General features: G+C 47.6%; 1 protein-coding gene across 2 annotated transcripts in view; it reads left to right on the forward strand.

Annotated features, from left to right (window-relative positions):
• SLC15A4 (solute carrier family 15 member 4) overlaps positions 1–24,331 on the forward strand; it is a 45,190-nt gene that overhangs the window by 18,491 nt on the left and 2,368 nt on the right. Inside the window, exons 6-7 of one of the 2 annotated variants that reach the window (XM_029057129.1) lie at positions 3,295–3,450; positions 9,679–9,837. In XM_029057129.1, coding sequence (XP_028912962.1) covers positions 3,295–3,450; positions 9,679–9,837 — 315 coding nt within the window. The remainder of the gene's footprint in view (positions 1–3,294; positions 3,451–9,678; positions 9,838–24,331) is intronic. The other variant, XM_029057133.2, reaches the window with a different exon arrangement.

Genomic DNA, 24,331 nt, shown 5'->3' on the forward strand with positions numbered 1-24,331 from the left:
GCTCTGCCACCTGTCAGCTCAGTGACTTTGGGTGAGTCGCCGAACTTCTCTGTGCCTCAGTTACCTCATCTGGAAAATGGGGATGAAGACTGTGAGCCCCATGTGAGACAATCTGATCACCTTGTATCTTCCCCAGTGCTTAGAGTGCTTGGCACACAGTAAGGGCTTAACAAATATCATCATTATTATATATATGTATATATGTGTGTGTGTGTGTATAATATATATTTTAATATAATAATACCTGTGCCTCAGTTACCTCATCTGTAAGATGGGGATGAAGACTGTGAGCCCTATGTGGGACAACCTGATTACCTTGTATCTACCCCAGCGCTTAGAACAGTGTTTGGCACATAGTAGTCACTTAACAAAGCCAACATTATTATTATTATTATCGTGTATATATATATATATAGTTGTGATATTATGTGTGTGTATGTGTGTGTATATATATATATATATCCCAACTAGAAAAAGAAAGGATATCCTCAAGTGTTTCAAATGGCTATACATTTTCTCTTCAATCTCAGAACTGATCCACTGGTAGAAATATAGTTTTTCACAGTAGGCGTGCCAACTTTTCATTTTGGGCACGGGGCGAACTTGAGACGGCGGGTTACGGATAGAGAGGAAAGGGGAAAGGGTGATCCCATCTCCCCCTACAAAGGAAAACAAGTCCAACTCTCTCTGTCTCTCAAATTTTGCAAATACTGGAAGCTCCTTGTGGGCAGGGAACCTGTCACTTCTTGGTTTTGATCTTCCCGCGTGAATAGTAGAGTGGATTGCAGCCGGGACGTGTTCAAAGGCGGTTGCTGTTATTTTATGTTGCAGTTCTTTTGCAGTTATAATCGCAGATGAGGCCGTGACCGATGTAGTGTTTTGCGCAGGCCGTGCCTGGCCAGCACGCCGAGCCAGGCCAAGTCGCTGAGAGTCGGGGCTGGGCTGGAGATGATCCGTATTTTAGGCCTGGGGTTATTGGCTCCTGGCAGAATGCTTTATCCGTGGGTGTGTGTGTCACACTGAGAAGCCCTTGCACGTTTTGCCCATCGGAATGGAGTAGTTCGCCGTTTCTGCCCTCTCGCTATTGTGGGTGAACTTCGGTCCGGTGCCCACGCTGAAGAGGGGGATAAAACGTGCCCTACTGCCAGCGGGATGCGGTCCTGCTTCGGTTTTGCCACGGAAATTCAGCACCAGCCTCGTCTCTGCACCCCTGCCACTGATCCAGATGTGATCACCTTTGCTCGGTGACGCAGAGCAGTTGAAGCTTTTCCGCCCGGCTGGTTCCGTCCCTTCCTCTCACTGCCAAATCGGGAGGCTCCGGACGATCCCCAGAGGGCGAACGAGCCGGTGGTGAGGCCTGGGGAGGAAGCCGAGGCAGGCAGAGATCCCGGTTAGCAGCTCCAAATGATGTCACCCATCAGGAGGCCACTCCAGAGTCGTCATCTGAAGGGGAGAGGATCCTTGGCATCGTGAGCTCAGCCTTCCAGACCCTGGACTGCAACCAGACGTATTATTCATTGCTTTCACGGTTTTATTAGCTTGAAAGCAAAGTTGCGTAGGTTTGCGCGGTAGGACGTGTGGGGAATCTGTTCAACTTTATTCAGACTGCCACGCGGTTTGCTATTTGTCGCCCCACTCTATTTCTGGATTGTGAATTCCTGCAATCAGGAGTCCTCACTTATTGATTTTTTTTTTTTTACCAGCCTTTTGTAAAGTGCCCTTCAAGCGGTAGGCACTTAATAAATATTTTTATTTCTATTTCTACTCCACATCTATTAGAGAAGCAGCTTGGCTCAGTGGAAAGAGCCCGGGGCTTGGGAGTCAGAGATCATGGGACCTAATCCCGGCTCCGCCGCTCGTCAGCTGTGTGACTTCGGGCAAGTCGCTTGACTTCTCTGAGCCTCAGTCACCTCATCTGTAAAACGGGGATGAAGACCGTGAGCCCCACGAGGGCCAACCTGATCACTCCATATCCCCCGCCAGAGCTTAGAACAGTGCTTGGCAGATTGTGAGCGCTTAACAGATGCCATCATTTATTATTATTATTATTACTCAGCGTCCTCCTTAAAACAGGAGACACCTTAATTCTCTATTCTTAAGGGAGGATCGAAGGTGAGACGGAGGAGCAGAGTGCAGAACAGTGGAGGGAGATTGCAGAGGGAGGGAAAAGTTAGAAACGTGAAAGAAAAGAGAAGCTTAGGGAGCGAATAGAGATTAAGTGGAAGGGAGGTAGGACGGATGGATGGGCAGCCCAGATAAATCCCTGACCCAAAAGGGAGCGTCTTTCGATCTTCCAGATGACAGAGTTCCCCATGAAATAAGAATGGAATGCTGGAGGCGTTACCCAGTCAGCTCTTCCGCTGGGGCAGCTTCTCTCTCACTTCTTTTCGGCATGCAAAGAAACGTGACCCCGGGCCTCTCCCTCTCCCACGTTTTCTGGGAGACTGAAAATACCGATAGGGCCGTGAAACTGATTTCACTCCGAATGGCACTCTGTCTGCCTTCCAAGCTAAAACACCCTCACTCTCATTTCCCTCTTCGATTGTTTCCTCCTGCAAGGAATTCCTTTCCTAGCGTCACTCTGCCAAAACACATCCTTCCCCACTTTCAAAGCCCTCTCCAAAGGTTACCACCTCCTGAAGGCATTCTCTGATGAATTCCCCATCTCTCTGTCTAAGTCACCCCGTCAGCCATCCTTAGCGCTTGTGTATATATGTTCCGTTTATTCATTATTCTTTATGCTAAATATTGTTTTACCCGTTGTCTCTACGCTCCTACTTTTGTTCTTTTGGGGAATAATAATGTTGGTATTTGTTAAGCGCTTACTATGTGCAGAGCACTGTTCTAAGCCCTGGGGGAGATACAGGGTGTCATCGGGTTGTCCCACGTGAGGCTCACAGTCTTCATCCCCATTTTACAGATGAGCTAACTGAGGCACAGAGAAGTGAAGTGACTTGCCCACAGTCACACAGCTGACAAGTGGCAGAGCCGGCGGAATACTTCCGTTCCTTTCGGTCTGCCTGTCTCCCTCGATTGGACTGCAAGCTCCTCAAGGGCACGAACTGTTTTGTATGTTTTTTTACACTCTCCCAAGTACCTAATACAGTGCATTGCGTACAGGAATCGCGCCGTCACGATCCAAAATGCCACTTGCGTCTTCGGTATCTTACATTATCTATGCTTGCCCTGCTTCTTGTTTAGAAATAATTGGAAGCGGTGTAGCGTTTATTTCTTGGGTCTGGCAAAGGGCTGGCTCAGTTAATTTTTTTCACCAATCAACTCTCTCTACTCCAGGAATTTTAGAAAGTAAAAGACTGGACATTGTGAAAGAGAAAACAATCAATCAGACGATTGGAAATGTGGTGTACCATGCTGCTGATTTGCCAATATGGTGGCAGGTGCCACAGTATGTACTAATTGGGATCAGTGAGATATTTGCAAGTATATCAGGTGAGTGGTAAAATTGTATATTTAAATCCCGGCTCTACTAGTGATGCCCGGCTACTTGTTTGGTTTTGTTGTCCCTCTCCCCCTTCTAGACCGTGAGCCCGATGTTGGGTAGGGATCGTCTCTATGCGATGCCGAATTGTACTTTCCGAGCGTTTAGAACAGTGTTCCGCACGCAGTTAAGTGCTCAATGAATGCGATTGCCTGAGCGAGTGAACTAGTCATAATGCATCACATCGGAGAATACGTGAGCATAGACTGAGGTCGTTGTGAGCAAGGAATGTATCTGTGTATTGTCCCGTCGTTCTCTCCCAAGCACTTAGCGCTGCCGCTTTGCACGCAGTAAGCACTCAATAAATACGATCGGATGAGTGAGTGAAAACTCTAGCTGAGAGCAATCGCCCAAAGCCACGGTCCACTTTTCGGCATTTCCAAAAATAAGCAATCTGTAAGCGTTCAGTGAAGAACCTCACTCAACGAAGGGCAGGATAAGATAAGGATCAGCGTTAGGTTGGACCACGTTTAAGCTGGACTTGGTAGGGGTGTCCCTAGCTATGGGAACGCACGGTTTTGGATTTGCGTTCTGTTGAAAGACGGGCTACGATTAAGAAGTTGAGGGTCATCCAAAGTCGTTGCCTGGTGGCGCGGCGGCCCGGATGCGTGGAAGCATCCCGAACCAACGTACGGCGTCGGCGTGCCGTGCCCTTGAACCGCCTAGCCGGAAGAAGCCTGAGGTCACGTACTAAAGACACGCGAGCCGGAGAGTGTTTTCCTCTGCCACACGCGTCCGTCACTTGGTGACAGTGAATTCTGGGTCTGGAGACAAGCACCTCCGTCACCGTATTGATAGGCCAAAAAAAGTAGAAAAGCGATTCCCTGTGCCTCCTCAGTTTAGCGTATTGAGAAGCGAGGTGTGGAGCCGGTAGGCGTGTAAGCTCGTCCGAAGCGGGAGCCTATACGGACTTAAGAAAGTGTCCAAGTTCTAACCCGGCTGAGGTTTAGCGCCGAACCACTAAAGGAGACAAAATGAGCTTTCTCGAGCTGGCTTACATGTGCTACCTACACACCGCTATGGATGGTAAACCTCGCTCACCAACCAGGTGGGGGTCCTATGGCAGTCTCTGTACTACGCAAGTTTAGACACGTAGAGAAAAAGGTGATGGCCGTCAGGTATACGCAAAGAGGCGGCCGATTGTGAAGTGCGTGCGTAAACACAGCAGGGTGGAACGGACATGAACGTTTTTAAAAGCAGTGAAAGTTGAAAAGTGATGCGAACCCCACGGCGGTCAGGAACTAGCCGATCTAATTATCTCTTACCACCCTAGGCCCATTACCCAGGGTTGGGCACATAGTACGTAACAAATACCACAATTAATGAATTACGATTAGATTACTCCAAGGGACAGGTGAGTCTGGTGAAGGGCCTCACCGGGCCCGGTTAATCTCGAGCAGCGGATCCAGGAAGATTTGCGGACCAGAGCGGTAGCTAGGTCTCGTACAGTCTCTTACGGCATCGGGAACTGTAAGTGGCCAGTGGGCCGGCACAGCAAAGAATAATCTGTACACGTCCGCAGCTGGAATAGATTGTCAGTCGTACATAGTTTTCTTTTGGGGGTTTTTTGTTTCTTTTTTTTTTTTTAATCTAAACTCGCACAGATAAGATCTGGCCAAAAATATTTCTTAGTGGCGAAGGAAAACCACACATTGTCATTCATATATTGTATACATGTCAAATCGGATGAGAGCGTGAAAAAGAAAATTCTTCTAAGAAATGGAAAATTAAAATCCAGGGAAGTGAACAGAGTTTTTCCGTAAGGTTCTCTCGTCGAATGCAGGTGTTTCCTGTAAAATGTTAACGTTCATATACCATCTTTTCTTTTTCCCCTTGGTTTATTTTTTTTGTCAATCAGTACACAGATGCGTTATTTCCACCCCCCCCCCCCATTTTATCTTGGATTTAATTTAATCTTTTCTACCCTCTTTCTTTAGTATAGTTTGTCTAGTAAAGAGGTTTTTGAAAGTGATACTTCATATCTCATGAAAACTTTGGAGTCTTTGCAGGAAGAAATTCTAAGCTCCTCTTTTGCATGGGGAAAGCAATTCAGTCATTCATGCTTGGGAGAGTACAATATAACAGAATGGTAGTTATGTTCCCTGCCCACAACAAGCAAGAGTCTAGAGGAGAAAAATGAAACTGATGGCAGAAACTGAACTCACATAAGGGGATTCAAATTCTGAAGTTGGCAGAAAGTAGTACTGTTCTCTACGTTTACAGAAGATGAACTTTGACTATAAAGTGCTTCTACGAAAACCGAAAGCGGTTCCCTTCAGACACTTTGTTAAAAGTTCTGGAATAAGAGCTTCTTCTGTATCTAGTCACATTAGGCTTTCAAACCAAGGGTATTTAGTGGAGAAAAGCATGTCATTTTTTTTTGGCAGATCATGAATGAGCAAAAATCACACAGCTGATGGCGAAACATTGCGAAGAATTCATCCTTTTTAAAAATGAGAGTTCCAACCACAGGCAAAATGAATTCCTGAAAAATTGCTTTATGATTAAGATCACAGTCAAAGTTAGGGGTAGGTTTGATTTTCGGGTTGGTCAGTAATTGTCATTTCAGTGATTACAGGCTTATTGTTTGGCTGTGTCAATTCTTAAACCGTTAGCTGCAAGATTATCATTGATTTGCTACAATTGCGTTTTTTTAATGAAGACTGAAATAGGTTTCCAATGCCAGGTGGACAACAGAATGAAAAGTTGGGGCGGGGATTTGTCAAGCGTGATCTCCACGTGCTCTTTCTATCACCGGTACCTCTAATGAGCGACAGACCCACATGAAAGCCCCGATCGTCCATGGACAGGAGAAACTAAAGGCCCCCTGACCCCAAAGGTTATGCTTTCCCCAGAGCACTTATTGCCTTCTTTCCCCATCCGTGCTTAAACTGACATTTGTAGTAGAGGCAGGAAAGGGGCCCAAGGGGGAGGTGTGTCCTTTCGATCGATGGCCTGGGGAATCCCTATGAACGATGTGGTGTCCCATCCCCATAATGGCTCCCCTGGAAGCACCGAACCAGGGAGGAGGCCTGTGGGCAGTTGTACTTTTGGGCCATTGGTCAGAGCAGTCCCGCCAGAATATAAAATAAGGCTCTTTGTAGACATCGAATAACCTACAGAGTCACGAAGGAAGTGGACATGCACACTTGGCATTTCCCAGCACTCGGATGAGGGGACGCCCAGTGGTGTCTTTTGATTCGTTTTTAATGGCATTAAAGGACTTCTGGTTGAAGCACAGGACTAAATTCAGGGGTGCAAGGATAATGAATCAGGCTTGGTGCCTGGCCTTCAGGGGCTCAGAACCTGTAAAACCAGGGAGCTTGGTCAGAGACACTGGGGATGGGCCCAAGAGGAAAGAGAGCAAAAAACAAATGAGCGGGAGCTGTAGTACGCGACTGCCCGTTGCTCCTTGGGCATCCCTAAGTTAAGATCTTCTCGATATTCCAACGGTTGGAAAAGCAGGCCGTGGCTTCTGCCTGTCCCTCTCCCGGGAACGGGTGGATTTCTTCCCGTTTAAAACGGGAGGGAGAAGATGGCAGCCCCAGGAAGCCACCATGCCTCTGGGAGGAGGAGCCCAGGGATGGCTTCTAAATAAAAGGAAACGTCTTCCCGTGGCAATTCGGTCAGTGTAGCTGCAGGGAGGTTGTGCAAGGAGAAGACGTCGGCAGCATAGGAGAGGTTTGGATAAATTCCTGGGTGAACAGAGGGAAAGTTCAGAATTTAGGGTGGGGGTAAAGCTAAGGATTTGGCTGCCTGAACGATTATGGCAGGCACGGGGGGAGCCTGGTTTTATATTATGTGTTTTCTCTCACCTTCCCCTTGATGCCCAGCATTAGGTTGTCTTCGCCGACTACGCTACCTTTAGGGTGTTTAATCAGGAAAGATAGTATGACTTCTGAGGTCCCTTTCTTTAGACACAACCTCAAGCGCTTAGTGCAGCGCGGTGCACACAGTACGTGCTCAGTAAATACGCTGGATCGATTGCCGTTCCGAGCCCGACATCACGTGTTTGTAGTTTGGATTTTTCTCTGGGAACATTTCGGTCCACCTGGCCGCCTAGGAAGTTTATCGGCTCGTCCATTCTCTACGAGGTCTTTAGGCCACTTTATCCCCGTGGCGTTTCACCAACCGGAAGAAACTTTCTTATGTAAATTGGAGAGGATTTGCTGCCCCTCCTTTCATATAATTGTGGAGCTGTTAAAACAAAATTGGCTCTATCCCTTTCCCTTGGGAGGCCCTCCTGTGTCTTGACGCGTCTCCATCCTGGAAAATGTCTGTTTAGCCCTACTGTGTGTTTCCTATCTTTTAACTAGCGCTCTGTCCTTTACTAAGCAGTTCCTCAAATCCTCTGGAATTATTTGTTTTTTGTTCTTCTAACCTTTTTGCCCGAATCCGGTCAAAGGCCTTTTGAAAATTCCAAAGGACTTTGGAGATTTCGGGTAAACAGAAAGTTATAAGGGGTATCCGTATCGTGCCGCCCCAGGCAAGCAGTAGAATTTTTATCGTACGTTTTGTAATCTGGCTTCGTGAATGAGGGACTAATCCCCCTGCCTCCAAGCGAGACTGCATCCGAAGTTTGCAACCTGAACTCTACCCCCTGCGGTGGAAATATAGAAAATTTGGTAATCTTATATTTACTCTGAGCATGCCTTCCTTCAGGGTAGATCATTCCAGCTCCTCTAACCTTTCTGCCTTCTTCAGCCCAAATCTACAAGTGCTTGCTTAGCTAGTTGGGGTTGTGGAAATAAGGACGTGCTTCAGCTTTGAACAGTGATGCCAGTGTGGTTTTTTTTTTTCCTTTTAGTGATTATTGCCATAGCCTTTTTAAACCCTTTTTCCGTTCTTCTGATTAAATATAAATTACTAACTTTTATAGCTTCTGGTTAAAATTTAAAATGAGATGAAAGTTACTTTGGAGTCATTGTTTTAGAGAAAAATAGGCTTTTGACTGATTTAGCAAAATCTTATTTCTATTATAATTACCTTCAGTAAGGTGAACGTGTCTGTAAGAAACCTAATGCTTGGTTCCGTGGGCAAGAAGTGGATGAAATTGTTACCAGTAGCTGCCAGCAAGCAATAATATATGAGTCGACTTTATATTCCGTGCTCAAGATGAAATATTTGTAACACCTTTGTGTTAAAACATGAATAATTTCATGGCAAAGTCTCTTTACCTTTTTCCCCTTCGGTGATATCATTCGAGCCTGACTAATGAATTAACGAAGGGAATAAATCGGGATGAAATTGTCTCTCCGTCGGTATTTTCAGATTAAATTATGGAACTTGTTTTCCTGGTCTAGTTATGAGAATGTTAAGTGATTTTGAGAAGTGATAGCTTATCTGATTCAATAAGCAGCGATCACTCCGCTCTTCAAGTTTGCTTCCTGAACGCTCCCAAAAGTGCTGCTGTTTGTTGCAGGTGTTGGGTGAACAACCCACCAAATGTTCTAAACTCGAAATCAGACAGACGGGAGCGGGCCATGAGCAGATCCCCCAGTGCAAGTCTGTTGGTAATCGTTTGCGTTCCGAAGGGTCTCATCAAAATACAGTACTCTGGTTTGGCGGTACCCGACTGTGCTAGAAAGCGGACGCTTATGCTGATGCTTTGCAGATGAGCACGTTTCTCCAGTTTAAAGAGAGAACCCTCAGGAAATTGAATGCAAATAACCGTTAATTTAACACTGTCCTGTCCATTTCTGGTAAAGAAGCCAAGAAAATTTGATGCAAACGACTGTTACTACTTAATTACAAATGTAAATAGGTGAGAAAATTTAAATCTTTTCAGTTATATTTGAGTTCTACCAGTTGCGTACGTGAGACTATTTTAGGTCTTCTAGAGTTATATTTATTTTAAGTATAGGATTCGACAGAGTGCCTTGCAGATATTTGGCTAAAATGATGTTCACCTTTTTTTTTTTTTTTTTAAAAGTACCGAAATAATAAAGGGGTTTACGTTGGCGGAATCTTGTTTACCATCCGACTTGTTGGTAAAAATTAATAACGTTGCCTTGTAGTAGAAATATTGCCTCGTTTTTGAAAAGCTTGTAAAACCATTGTTCTTTGAAGATCTTTTTCTTTCAACGAAATGATTCGAAATCTATACAACTGTATTTTTTTCTGCTCGTTCGTGCCTTGTGTGACAAGTTTTAAATTTAATATCAATTCTTTTACTCTAGGTCTAGAATTTGCGTATTCAGCTGCTCCTAAATCTATGCAGAGTGCCATTATGGGCTTGTTCTTCTTCTTCTCCGGAATTGGGTCGTTCGTTGGCTCTGGGTTGCTGGCTCTGGTGTCTATTAAAGCAATTGGATGGATGAGTAATCATACAGACTTTGGTAAGTTATCTTAAGATCCAGAGAATTGGGGCGTCCTGAGGCTTATCAGGAGTCAATAATTTCTCCTCAGAGATTTAACCACGTTAAATTAAGTGTACACTTGAAAATCACACCGCCAAGAAGCACAAGAAATTTACCAGCTCACCAATTTTTCCGACAGATCCTAAAACTGAAATAGCCACTCAGTGGTCATGTAGCCCAGTCCCTGTTTTCGCTCTCCCGCTCCCTCCCTCTCTTCCCCACCCTCCTCTCTTTTCCTCAAGGGACAGTGGTTTGGCCAAGGGGAAAGCATTCCAAGTCAAGGGAAAGGCCAAGCAAACGGCCTCAAAGGCGGCAAGGTCATGGGTTCAAATTCCGGCTCCGCCACTTGTCAGCTGTGTGACTTTGGGCAATTCACTTAACTTCTCTGTGCCTCAGTTACCCCATCTGTCAAATGGAGATGAAGACTGTGAGCCCCACGTGGGACAAGCTGATCACCTTGTGTCCTCCCCAGCACTTAGAACAGTGCTTTGCACATAATGCCATTATTATCATTATTATTATTATTATTAAAGGCGGTAGCGGCGGGATGAAGTTTACTTGATGTAAATTTCTATTTTGTATTATTTCCATTTCAAAACCTAATCTTTCTTTGTAAAAATCTGGTTTTTTGGCCTCCTCATCCAGCATTGTATTTGTGTTTTAATTTAAAAGTAGATTCTCCTTAATTATCTCCCAAGAAGCAGAGGACAGGCTCGGGAGTCAGAAGGTTGTGGGTTCTAATCCCGGCTCAGCCACTTGTGCGCTGTGTGACCTTGGGCGAATCAGTTCACATCTCTGTGCCTCAGTTCCCTCATCTGTCAAATAGGGATTAAGACTGTGAGCCCCATGCGGGGCAGGGACCGTGTCCAACACGATTTGCTTCTTTTGATCCCAGCGCTTAGTACAGTGCCTGGCACCTAGTAAGTGCCTACCAGAAACCACCATTACTATTATTTTATTACTTTGTGTTTTCTATATGTCTTCCTTCCTCCACCCTCTTAATGATTGTGTGTTGAAGTTGCTAACGTGAAACTCTTCTGATATCCCTCTGCCCCCAACTCTCAGCTGACTGCTCCGCGACGGCACCTCATGGACTTTTTAGCTTTATTTATCTAAAGTAGCGGACTGCAACCGAGAAACGTGTTTTTGGCAAACTTTAGGACAGCTGGGAGATATAATTAAGTAGGTGGCCCAGTCTATCCTCCTTTTCCTGGTTTTCCATTATTATTGGATCTGATTAGGAGGACTAGTAGGTGGCACCTTGAGAATTTTATTGAATCTCTCAGAGTCTCTTCTAACCCCAGTTATAGGAGGAACTCCATACTGAAAGTTGCAAATATATATCTATATATATATACTTATATATAGATATGTATATATCTATATATATGTATTCCTTTGGTTCGAGGAGCTAATTTAGTGGATTGAAACTCAATTACATTATAGTAAACTTATAAATAAAATAGTAAATCAAGGGTGGCACCTTGATAATTTTATTGAATCTTTCAGAGTCACTTCTAACCCCAGTTATAGGAGGAACCCCATACTGAAAGTTGCAAATATGTATATATATATATATACTTATATATATATACACATATATATATATGTATTCCTTTGGTTCGAGGAGCTAATTTAGTGGATAGAAACTCAATTACATTATAGTAAACTTATAAGTAAAATAGTAAATCAAGGGTGTCACCTTGAGAATTTTATTGAATCTTTCAGAGTCACTTCTAACCCCAGTTACAGGAGGAACCCCATACTGAAAGTTGCAAATATATATATATACCTTTGGTTCGAGGAGCTAATTTAGTGGATTGAAACTCAGTTGCATTATAATAAACTTATAAATAAAATAGGAAATCAGGGGTTTTGCAGTAAGTCTCTCTGCAGTCCGTTAATTTGGAAAGCTGCTTTATTTTGTTTTAGTTGTGGTACTTAAACAGGTACTAATATTTACCACTTTCAAAAATGATTACACTTAGTCCTTCTGTATTTCTTCTTTGGTGAAAAGTCGGGATACAGGGCTTGAAAGTTTAGCCGTAATTTTTCTGTGTACCTAATATTTTCAGAGCCATAATCGTAAATTGTGCCCGGACCGTGCATTTTGTCCAGGTCGGCGTTAGCAAGTGCGAGTGGAGAAGGGAGAAGTGGAGAAGTGGAAACCCACTTGTTGATTCTCACTGGATTTTTCAGAAAAATGTTTCTATTCGCTTAAATTACACGAATATTTGCCTCTCTTCTCCACCCTTGGCGTGATGTCAGCATCTAATTCTTTAGGAATGGCCTGTGACATGTTTTACAGCTATGTTTTCACACATTGTATAATTCTTAAAAATGTAAGCTACTGAGTTGAGCTAGTTTTCATAGATAGTAAGGGTTTTATTATCCAACATGCTTGAGGAACGGGTGTTGTAGCTTTGTCAGAAATTCTACGTATCCTTTAGTGGTTTGAAAGACTGATAAGACTGGTAAAATAACTCCTGTTTTCCTAACTCATTTGCCACTTGAGCGGCCCAGGACCATTTTGTTAGGATTTCTCTGGAACACTTTATGCAGACTCAAGCGGATAATTCCTTAGGTTGTTTTTGTTTAATGTCATATTGTAGGGATGGATACACCCATTACAATTTGGAAGTTAAGGGCACAAAATTTGAAACAGTGTATCTCTAGATACAGCGTATTCTTTGTGTATTTTTCAAACCCCAAATAAAAAATCCGGTCTAGAATGGTGGCCACAAACATCTTGTTTAAAGCGTTATTTTAAAAAGTAAAATGGTTGCCTATGTCCAGGAAAATAGTATTTATATACATTTATAACTTCATGTTCAAAGTGTGCAGCCTAGAGAGCCTATGCATAAGTGGTTAGACAGAACAGGCCAGTGAGAGACTAATAATGAAACCCATTATGTTCTGATAAATACATTGTTTATGCAGTAATATTTTTTGAAAACCCGAGTTTGAATGCACCACAGTAAGTCAGTTTTCACTTCAGGTGTTTCACTTGGTCTAGGCTATTTTCCCCCTTCTCTAGAAGAATAAAACTCATGGAGTGTTCTATGATTTGACTTTTAAAGGAATGTATAGTAGTTTACCACAATATCCCTATCTAAAGTTGGTGTTCAGAGACAGCGACAGAATGCTTTCATTTGAATTGATGTTGCCGTTTCTTCTACTTGAATTTGGGAGGCTTCCTTATAAAATACGGATTTAGTGGCCTCCGAATCTCTTAAGAAAAGAGTGGCCGAAAAGTTGGTCGTCCACCGGCTAGTGTAGATTAGTTGAATTTCTTATGGTGAGGTGACTTGCATCATCAGGCATCATTTTTATTATAGCCAGATAATAATAATAATTATGATTATTGTTAATAATCATAATCCTGGATTTAAAAGAGCAGGAAAGGAGAATGATATATAATGATAGACGCAGCACTAAAATCAGGTGACCTGGAGAGTTCTGCCCAGCTTGCATGTTAAATTCCTCACCTGCCGATTGCTTTCCTCATCTGTAAATGAAAATTATTTCCTCTGTATCAAACTGCTGTGATGTAAAGATTAATGAGATAATGTTTGAAGAGCCATTTGAGATCCTGGGAATAAAAGCGTCGCTTATTTTTTCACTACTTAATTCCTGGAAATGGGTCACATCTTTCATGGCATTCAGGTGCCTTCCTATAAAGAAAAAATAGTGCTTTTTAAAGACTCAGACCCTTAAGAGCCCATTGTGGTTTAACTAACAGAGGGAAAATTGATTTTCCTTTGATTGTATACTAGAAATTCATTGAATCACATCTTTAATTTCAGTAATTAAGAATAATGTTGGTATTTGTTAAGCGCTTACTATGTGCAGAGCACTGTTCTAAGCGCTGGGGTAGACACAGGGGAATCAGGTTGTCCCCCGTGGGGCTCACAGTCTTAAGCCCCATTTTACAGATGAGGGAACTGAGGCCCCGAGAAGTGAAGTGACTTGCCCACAGTCACACAGCTGACGAGTGGCAGAGCCGGGATTCGAACTCATGACCCCTGACTCCAAAGCCCGTGCTCTTTCCACTGAGCCACGCTGCTTCTCGATACCAAGTGATTCGCTACCAAGACTTACTGGGCAAGCAGTACCTCTAAGGATTGATGTGCGTTTGGCTATCTTCCCGTCCTTGCTCCTCGTACCGTGTCGTGTATACGCTAATACATTGGCTTGGAGCGTTTAGAACAGTGCTTGGCACATAGTAAGGGCTTAATTATTATTATTATAATAATTATAATAATTATAATTAGAAATATTATAATAATGCCATCATTATTATTATCAGAGGGCTTTTAGAATTTTGGCGGCACGCCACAAGGTATTGTTTTCGGGAGTGCAACGGTAGCCGAAGCCCGGTCAATGGGCAGGGATCGTCTCTATCCGTTTCCAAATTGTACATTCCAAGCGCTTAGTACAGTGCTCTGCACCAAGTAGGTCCTCAGTAAATACTGTTGAATGAATTGAATGAATACTAGATAACGTTTAACCCGTGAGTTCTTAATTACCAATTTTATCACATCGTGTTATAACACTTTCGTTTTAAGGGGGAAAAGGGGGCGGAAAGACTCTTACTAGAGAGACGAAAGCAGTTGTGTATACATAACATTGTAGAAGTGAAAAAAATGAAAACTGGGCCCAGTCCTCGTGGAAATGTCGATAGGCCTGATGCCTCCTTTCAGAGACCCTAAATTATTACAATTACTTTGAGAACTGGGAGGATTAGGCTCACTACTTTTGGTTGGTTTATGGAATCAGCGTCACTAGAAATTCAATTTCCTTACACCGTACAATGGCAGAAACGGTCCAGGAGAAGCAGAGTGGCCTAGTGGAAGGGCCTGGAAGTCGCAGGACCCGGGTTCTAATCCTGGCTCCGCCACTTGTCTGCTGTGAGACTGTGGGCAAGTCATTTCACTTTCCTATGCCTCAGTTACCTCATTTGTAAAAAGGACATTAAGACTGTGAGCCCCATGTGGGACACGGACTATGTCCATCCCGATTAACCTGTATCTACCCCAGTGTTTAGTACAGGGCCTGGCGGATAGTGAGTTTAGAACAGTGCTTGGCACACAGTAAGCACTTAAATACCATTTTCATCATTATTAACAAATACTATTTAAAAAAAAAAAAAAATCTGATCTCACTGTGTTTCTCCAGCCAAAGATGGTGTCTTCAGTTCTCCTGATTATCCCAATACTTTTCCCCATGTGCCTCGGTCTGAATCCTGCCCCCGAATTGCTATGGGAAGGCAAGAGGGGGGAGAAAAAAGAATTCCAGTTTTAGTAAACACCTTACCACTTTAAATACCCGCCCTCCTCCTCCTCTTCCCTACCATAGCTGTAATTGAGTATGTTCTAAAATAAGCTCAGCCCTGCTATTGTTCCAGTAGAAAGAGAGCGTTGTTCTGCTCTAGGTGGACAAGCTCACGAAGAATCCTGAAAAAGCAGCTAGCCGATGCTGTCAGGGAAGACTTCGGTGGCTCTCAATAATAATAATAATGTATTTGTTAAGCGCTTACTACGGGCAAAGCACCGTTCTAAGCGCCGGACGGGATCCAAGGGGATCGGGTTGGCCCACGTGGGGCTCCCAGTCTTCATCCCCATTTTCCAGATGAAGTAACTGAGGCCCAGAGACGTTAGGTGACGTGCCCAGGGTCACACAGCCGACACGTGGTGGAGCCGGGATTAGAACCCATGACGAGGCAAGGGACGGCGAGGGTAGCCCGGCCCCTCCTGCCTAGACCTGAGGTCTCCCCCCCCCCCCCCCCCTTCCGCCCGCCCCGCTTCTCATCCCAAACACCCCCGGTGATGGAGACATGGCGGGAGCAAGCCAGCTGGTACCGTCACCTCCTTCGCCCAGAAAAATTGGAGAAACTGGATCGACTGGCCACGGTCTTATCGAGGGCTAGATATGCTAGCGTAACAGCTTATGCCTCGGCCAACTCTGTTTTAACAACTGTAGAGCGTATGGGACTTGATTAGCTCCGAACCGCATCAGGCATTGGAATCCTTCAGTACGTCGTGTGGCACCATTTTAGTAGTTGGGGTAGACCAACGTAGCTTGCATGTCAATAAAAGTAATAAAGTCATTCAGTATTTGTCCAAAAATTCGTATGACAGTTCAGAGATAAAGGCAGAGCTCTGTAAATAGGAAGGAATGTAAGAATTTACTGAATAAACCGATATTCCTTACCCGCCACACAAATATATTTAGGTCTGCCCTCTAAAGTATTTGAAAAGAATTCATCGTGGAAATGCCTTCTAATTGAGACTTAATTAGAAGAGAACACGAGGAACTGTTCTTTTGGAAATAATGTGTACTAGTTCATCTTCAGTCGTACAATATAAAAGGTAGTTTTTAGAATCAAATTAAAATTTGCCGAAAGGAAATTTTTGAATCTCTAAGGCTTCTGCGTGTATTTAATGTTGCTGTATTAAGCGGCGGATTTCACAGATGCAGTGAAAAGCGAAAGAGCACGAGGGGTTTATTTTTAATGGCGTTTCAGTACTTACCCTGGGCCCGGCACTCTACTAAATGCCGGTTAACGGTTCATCGGGTTGGACGCGGTCCCTGTCCCACAAGGGGCTCACAGTCTTAATCCCCATTTTACAGATGAGGTAAATGAGGCCCAGAGACGTCGAGTGACTTGTTTATGGTCACACAGCAGACGAGTGGCAGAGTCACAGTTAGAGCCCAGGTCCTCCGACTCCCAGGCTCGTGCTCTTCCCGCTAGGCCACACTGCTTCTCCGCAGAACCCGTCGCCGCCGTCCTCCCGACCGCTGAAATCCGCAGAGTGCGCCACGATCCCTGGCTGTCCTACTTTTCAACCCCTACGTTCAGTCTCTTGCCAAATCCTGTTGACGTTTCGTCCGGGATCTTTCCGGGATCTGCTGCTGCTTTTTCATCCCAGCCCCCCCCCACTCAGCCAGGTCATATTCAGTCATATTTATTGAGCGCTTACTATGTGCAGAGCACTGTACTAAGCGCTTGGCATGGACAGTTCGGCAACAGATAGTGACCATCCCTGCCCAGTGATGGGCTTACGGTCATATTCATTCATTCAGTAGTATTTATCGAGCGCCAACTATGTGCAGAGCACTGTACTAAGCGCTTGGCAGGGACAGTTCGGCAACGGATAGAGACCATCCCCGCCCAGTGACGGGCTCACAGTCTAATCGGGGGAGACGGACGGACGAAAACAAGACAACATCGCGATAAATAGAATCGAGGGGACGGACACCTCATTAACAAAATAAATAGGGTAATAAAAATATAGACAAATGGGCAGAGTGCTGAGGGGAGGGGGAGGAGCAGAGGGAGAGGGGGCTTAGCTGAGGGGAGGTGAAGGGGGAACTATAATAATAGTAATAATGTTGGTGTCTGTTAAGCGCTTACTATGTGCAGAGCACTGTTCTGAGCGCTGGGGTAGACACAGGGAAATCAGGTTGTCCCCCGCGGGGCTCCCAGGCTTCATCCCCATTTTACAGATGAGGGAACTGAGGCCCAGTGAAGTGACTTGCCCACAGTCACACAGCTGACGCGTGGCAGGGCCGGGATTCGAACCCATGACCCCTGACTCCAAAGCCCGGGCTCTTTCCCCTGGGCCACGAACGAAGCGCTGGGGGATACAGGCGATCGGGTTCCCGGCATCCTGACTCCTTCCAGTCCCTGTCTCATCCGGCGCCTGCCTCACCCTGCTGCCCGGCGCGTTTTTTCTGAAATATACCTTACCCTTCTCCCCCCTCCTCGCAAACCCTAAGCGGTGACCCTGTCCTCTCCTCGGCCGGAAACCCCTGACTGTCGGCTTTAAGAACCTCAGCGGCTCTTTCCCTCCCGTTCGTCCACCCTCTTGTCCTACCGCGCTCCTGCTCGCGCTCTCCGTTCTTCCCGAAGCAAACCTACTTAATTACGGTGCCGGGTCTTAGCTGCTTCGCACCTCCTCTTCACGCCCTCTCTCCCTCCTTCCTGCGAGTCCCTTCCCCTTCAAATCTGGCAGACCCCTGCCCTCCCCACTCTCAGGGCTTTTCTGAATCCCATCTCCTCCAGGAGGTCGTCTTCGGTTAACTTCTAACAATAATAATGATAACGACGCGGGTATTAAGCGCTTACAACGTGCAGAGCACTGTCGTAAGCGCCGGGGGAGATACGGGGGTCATCGGGTCGTCCCACGTTTTGCAGACGAGGTCACCGAGGCCCGGAGAAGTCAAGCGACCCGCCCAGAGTCACACAGCTGCCAGGTGGCAGAGCCGGGATTCGAACCCGTGACCCCCGACTCCCCATGACCTCTGGTGTCCCCACTTTATCTCCCACCCCTAAATGCCATTTCAGCACTTTGACACCACTTAAATTACAATTAGAAGAAAGAAGGAAAAGGATAATAGTAATAATCGAATCAATCAGTTGTATTGAGCACCTGCTAGGGGCGGAGCACCGTACTAAGCAATCGGGAGAGAACGGTGCGACCGGATTAATAATGTCGGTATTTGTTAAGCGCTTACTATGTGCAGAGCACTGTTCTGAGCGCTGGGGGAGACGCAGGGGAATCAGGTCGTCCCACGTGAGGCTCACGGTTAATCCTCATTTTCCAGATGAGGGAACTGAGGCACCGAGAAGCAAAGTGACTCGCCCACGGTCACCCCGCTGCCAAGCGGCAGAGCCGGGAGTCGAACCCATGACCTCTGACTCCCAAGCCCGGGCTCTTCCCACTGAGCCTCGCTGCTTCTCTGTTAAAGTAAATTAGGGAAGCGGCGTGGCCTAGTGCAAAGACCAGGGGCTCGGGAGTCGGGCCTCCCCAAATGATCATCTCCCTAATAATAACAATAAGAAGAAGAAGAACTGCGGTATTTGTTAAGCGCTTACCGTGTGAGGCGGCACGGCACAGTGGATGGAGCACGGGCCTGGGAGTCGCAAGGTCATGGCTTCGAATCCCGGCTCCACCACTTCTCTGCTCTGCGACCTTGGGCGAGTCGCTTCACAGAAGCAGCGGGGCTCGGGGGAAAAAGAGCCCGGGGTTAGGAGTCGGAGGTCATGGGTTTCGAATCCCAGCTCCGCCACCTGTCAGCTGTGTGACTTCACTTCTCTGGTGCCGCGGGTCTCTCATCTGGAGAGTGGGGATGAAGACCGTGAGCCTCACGTGGGACGACCTGATGACCCTGTATCCCCCCCAGCGCTTAGAACGGTGCTCTGCACAGAGTAAGCGCTTAACAGACGCCAACATTCTTCTTCTTCTTCCTTCTTCCTTCTTCCTTCTTCCTCCTTCCTCCTTCCTCCTTCCTCCTTCCTCCTTCCTCCTTCCTCCTTCCTCCTCCTTCCTCCTCCTTCCTCCTCCTTCCTCCTCCTTCCTCTTCTTCTTCCTCTTCTCCTTCTTCCTTCTTCCTCCTTCCTTCTTCCTCCTTCCTCCTTCCTCCTTCCTCCTTCTTCCTTCCTCCTTCTTCCTTCTTCCTTCTTCCTTCTTCCTTCTTCTTCCTTCTTCTTCCTTCTTCTTCCTTCTTCTTCCTTCTTCTTCCTTCTTCTTTCTTCTTCTTTCTTCTTCTTTCTTCTTCTTTCTTCTTCTTTCTTCTTCTTCCTTCTTCTTTCTTCTTCTTTCTTCTTCTTTCTTCTTCTTTCTTCTTCTTTCTTCTTCTTCTTTCTTCTTCTTTCTTCTTCTTTCTTCTTCTTCTTTCTTCTTCTTTCTTCTTCTTTCTTCTTCTTTCTTCTTCTTTCTTCTTCTTTCTTCTTCTTTCTTCTTCTTTCTTCTTTCTTCTTTCTTCTTCTCCTTCTCCTTCTCCTTCTCCTTCTCCTTCTCCTTCTCCTTCTCCTTCTCCTTCTCCTTCTCCTTCTCCTTCTCCTTCTCCTTCTCCTTCTCCTTCTCCTTCTCCTTCTCCTTCTTCTTCTTCTTTTCTCCAGGCGTCAGTCCTCTCATCTGTAAAGTGGGGACTGAGACTGTGAGCCCCACGAGGGACGGGGACTGTGCCCAACCCGATTTGCTTGTATCCACCCCAGCGCTTAATACAGTGCCCGGCACATGATAAGCACTTAATAAATGCCACAATATGTGCCAGGCACTGTTGTAAGAGGTGGGGTGGGTACGAGTAAATCATTCATTCAGTAGTATATATAATAATGTCGGTATTTGTCAAGCGCTTACCGTGTGCCGAGCACTGTTCTAAGCGCTGGGGTAGACACAGGGGAATCAGGTCGTCCCACGTGGGGCTCACAGTCTTAATCCCCATTTTACGGATGAGGGAACCGAGGCGCAGAGGAGTCAAGTGGCTTGCCCACAGTCACACAGCTGAGTGGCAGAGTCGGAATTCGAACCCGTGACCTCTGACTCCAGAGCCCGGGCTCTTTCCACCGAGCCCCGCCGCTTCTGCGAAGCGACTCTGCCAAGGTCACCAAGCAGATAAGTGGTGGGGCCGGGATTCGAAGCCGTGACCTTCTGACGCCCAGGCTCGTGCTCCGTTCCCACATTTGGAGAGTTTACTCTGTGCGGAGCACCGTACTGAGCGCTTGGAATGGACAGTTCGGCAACAGATAGGGACCGTCCCTGCCCGAGCACGGACTCGCAGCCCGATCGGGGGGGAGACGGACAAAGACAAGGCAGCGTCGACACGATAAATAGAACCGAGGGGACGGACGCCTCATTAACAAAATAAATAGGGTAATAAATAATATGTCCAAACGTGTACAGCGCCGAGGGGAGGGGGAAGCAGAGGGAAAGGGGGAGCTCAGTCTGGGAAGGCCTCCCGGAGGAGGTGAGCCCTCGGGACCGGACCCAGTCCGTGGGGCTCGCGGTCTCCATCGCGATTTTACAGATGAGGTGACTGCGGCACAGAGAAGTGAAGTGACTGGCCCGAGGTCACACAGTGGACGAGTGGCAGAGCTCATCCCCACCCCGTCTCCCCCTCCGCTGCCTCTGCAGCATTTCCGTGCTCCGACACTTTCGGTCTCCCCCCCGCCCCCCACTCTTAGCATTTCTGCGTCCGGCTCTGCTTCTCCTCTCCACCGGAGCTTTGTTTTAGCGCCCGTCTCCGCTAGATCGTCAGATCCTTGAAATCGGGGCCGATTCCCAGATTAACCGACGAAGATAAAAAGTAAAAAGAGTCAAAAATCCCCAGCCCGGCAGAATCGTGGGATGGCGTTCTTGTAATTTAAGCGAAGCGACGGACCGCTTTGCCCATCCGGAATTAGAAGACGTGCCGGGCTGCTTTTTTTTTCTCTTAGCAGATTACATCCGGGAAGACACGCGACACCGTTGGCTATTTTTAAATCCGGACGGTGAAATAGCGTGGTCGCGGGGAGCCGGTTTTGCGTATCGCAAATAAATAATTTAAAGGATTTCAGCTGTTCTAAGCGTGGCTCCTCTGATGTCTTGTTCTCCCAGAAGAAATTTTTCTTTCCACCGTTCCTGTGTTTTCCTAATTAAAGGATAAATCGGTCGTGTACCCTTCTGCGGCAGACTCCCGGGGAGAGGTCCGATCCTGCTTGTCTGCGAACGCTCCCCCGTTGCAGTTAATGGCGCGGCAGGCAATTTCCCTCTCTCTTTACAGATACGGTTCACAGTATCCCAGCCCGTTCTCCGAAAGGATCGTAAACTTCGGTCCTAAGTTTGGAGGCGTTTTGATTTTTTTTTTTTCCCCCCATCCTGCCATTTATTCGAAAGACGCTTTTAGGTCTTCTCATTTTTTCCGTCTACAGGCGCCACCTTGATAGTACGGCGGTTTTAAGCAGTCTCTTCTAAGCGCTCGATACTCACCCCGCCCTCAGCCCCGCGGCTCTTCTGCACGCGTCCGTACATCCTGCCTCGATCGCATTTCTCTCCCCCTGACCCTTCGCCCACATCCTTCCTCTGACCTTGAACTTCTTCTCCCTTTCTATCTGTCAAACCACCCCTCTCCCCCACTTTTTTTTTTTTTTAAAAAGAAATGGTATTTGTTAATCACTTCCTGTGTACCGCTCGCTGTTCTAAGCCCCGGGGGTAGATACAGAGTAATAAGGTTGATCACCGTCCGGGTCCCACGTGGGGCTCACGGTCTTAATCCCCGTTTTACGGGTGAGGTAACCGAGGCACGGAGAACTTGCCCCGGGTCACTCAGCAGACGGGTTGGTTAGGACCCAGGTCCTTCTCCCTCCCCGGCCTACGCTCTATCTACTGGAAGCAGCGCGGCTGAGTGGAAAGCGCTGGGGCTTGGGAGTCGGAGGTCATGGGTTCGAATTCTGGCTCCGCCGCTTGCCAGCTGTGTGACCGTGGGCAAGTCACTTCACTTCTCTGGGCCTCAGTTACCTCATCTGGAAAACGGGGATCAAAACCGTGAGCCCCACGTGGGACAACCCGATCACGTTGTATCCCCCAGCGCTTCGTACAGTGCCTTGCACGTAGTTCCCCCTTCCCCACCCCTCAGCTAAGCCCCCTTTCCCTCCGCTCCTCCCCCTCTCCCTTCCCCTCCCCTCAGCACTCTGCTCATTTGTCTAGATTTTTATTACCCTACTTATTTTGTTACTGAGGTGTCCATCCCCTCGATTCTATTTAGCGCGTTTCTGTTGTCTTGTTTTTGTCCGTCCGTCTCCCCCGATTAGACTGTGAGCCCGTCATTGGGCGGGGATCGTCTCTATCTGTTGCCGAATCGTCCATTCCAAGCGCTTAGTACAGCGCTCTGCACATGGTAAGCGCTCTATAAATACTACTGAGTGAATGAATGCATACTAGGCCTCGCTGCTTCTCCAGAGACCTCCTAAAACGACATCTCTAAGAGCTCCCCATCTCCTATTCCCCCTATTTGCCTGTGCACTTAGATTTGTACCTCTTAAGCAGTTTTTATTCACCCTATCCAAGCTCCACAGCACTTACGCCTATATCCTCCTGACATTTCCCCTATCTGTAACATATTCTGTCTAATAATAATAATAACATAATGTTGGTATTTGTTAAGCGCTCACTATGTGCCCAGCACCGTTCTAAGCGCTGGACGAGTTACGGGGTCATCAGGTTGTCCCTCTTGAGGCTCCCGGTCTTAATCCCCATTTTACAGGTGAGGTCACTGAGGCACCGAGAAGTCAAGCGACTTGCCCCGAGTCCCACAGCTGCCAGGTGGCAGAGCCGGGATTAGAACCCACGACCTCCGACTCCTAAGCCCGGGCTCTTTCCACCGAACCACGCCGCTTCAGGCAGCCGCCCCCCCGTAGCCTCTAAGCTCCTTTTGGCCAGGAATGATGTCTACCAATTCATTCAGTAGTATCTATTGAGCGCTTACTCTGTGCAGAGCACTGTACCGAGCACTCGGAACGGACGCTTCGGCAACGGATAGAGACCATCCCTGCCCGACGACGGGCTCACAGTCTGATGGGGGGAGAAAGACGGACACGGACAAGACAGCCCCGTCACGATAAATAGAATCGAGGGGCTGGGCACCTTATTAACCAAATAAATAGGGGAATAAAAATCTAGACAAATGGGCACAGTGCTGAGGAGAGGGGGAGGAGCGGAGGGAAAGGGGGCTTGGCCGAGGTGAAGGGGGAACTGTGTGCGAGGCGCCGTGCCAAGCGCCGGGGGATACGAGGTGATCGGCTTGTCCCACGGGGGGCTCCCGGTTTCAACTCCCCGGCACCTACTCTCCCAAGCAGTGAGCGCAGTGCTCGGCACGCAGTGAGCGCTCCCCAGATCCCGTCGATGGGTGGGGCCGCTCCCGCGGGCTCACCGACAGCGTCTGGGACGGTCTGAGGCAGAGCGAGGGGTTCCTAGGAGGCGGCCTTCCTCGGGACGCGGGGCCGAGGCTCTGGCGTCTTGCGGGGGAGGCGGAGGGGACGGCGAAGAGAGGAGGAGGCGGCGGCGACTCAGTCCTTCCGTCCGACGGGTGCGGAGCAGCTGGGGCCTCCCGGACTCCCAGAGGGAGATCGGGCCCCGCGCAACCCGTCGCCCCCAGCGCGGTCGTGTCCGTCGTGCCCTTTCCTCGCCCTCGGCCACGGCGGGGACTTCAAGCGGGTGCCGCGAGCCTAGGTACCCACCCCGCCCGCACCCTTCGACGTCGTATCACTGGCTCCGGAGATGAATGTTCCCGAGCGTCGCAAGGTCGCGGTGTGTTTTTATGAACGGTGTTTAATTCTCTGGGTCGCATTTATCGAGCGGGCAGAGCGTTGTGGTGAGCGCCTGGGGGAGTACGGTTCGACGGTCAACGGTTGGGAAACGCTTCCCGGGTGCCGGGCCCCGTTCCGAGCACCGGGGTGGATCGTGGAAATCGGGTTGGACGGAGCGCGTGGCCCACTTGGGGCTCGCCGTCTTAGTCACGGTTTACAGACGAGGGAACCGAGGCACACGAAAGGTGAACGCGAGGCCCCGCGGCGGACGAGGGGCGGAGCCGGGATTAGAACCCAGGTCCTTGGGACTTCCGGGCCTGCGCGCTGATCACCAGGCCACCCTGCTTTCCTTCTGGCGGCCCGTGGTGTAGTCCCTTCTGAAACTTTGTGGCATTCGGGTGG

This window comes from Ornithorhynchus anatinus, chromosome 2, assembly GCF_004115215.2.
Source record: "Ornithorhynchus anatinus isolate Pmale09 chromosome 2, mOrnAna1.pri.v4, whole genome shotgun sequence".
Lineage (NCBI taxonomy): Eukaryota > Metazoa > Chordata > Mammalia > Monotremata > Ornithorhynchidae > Ornithorhynchus > Ornithorhynchus anatinus.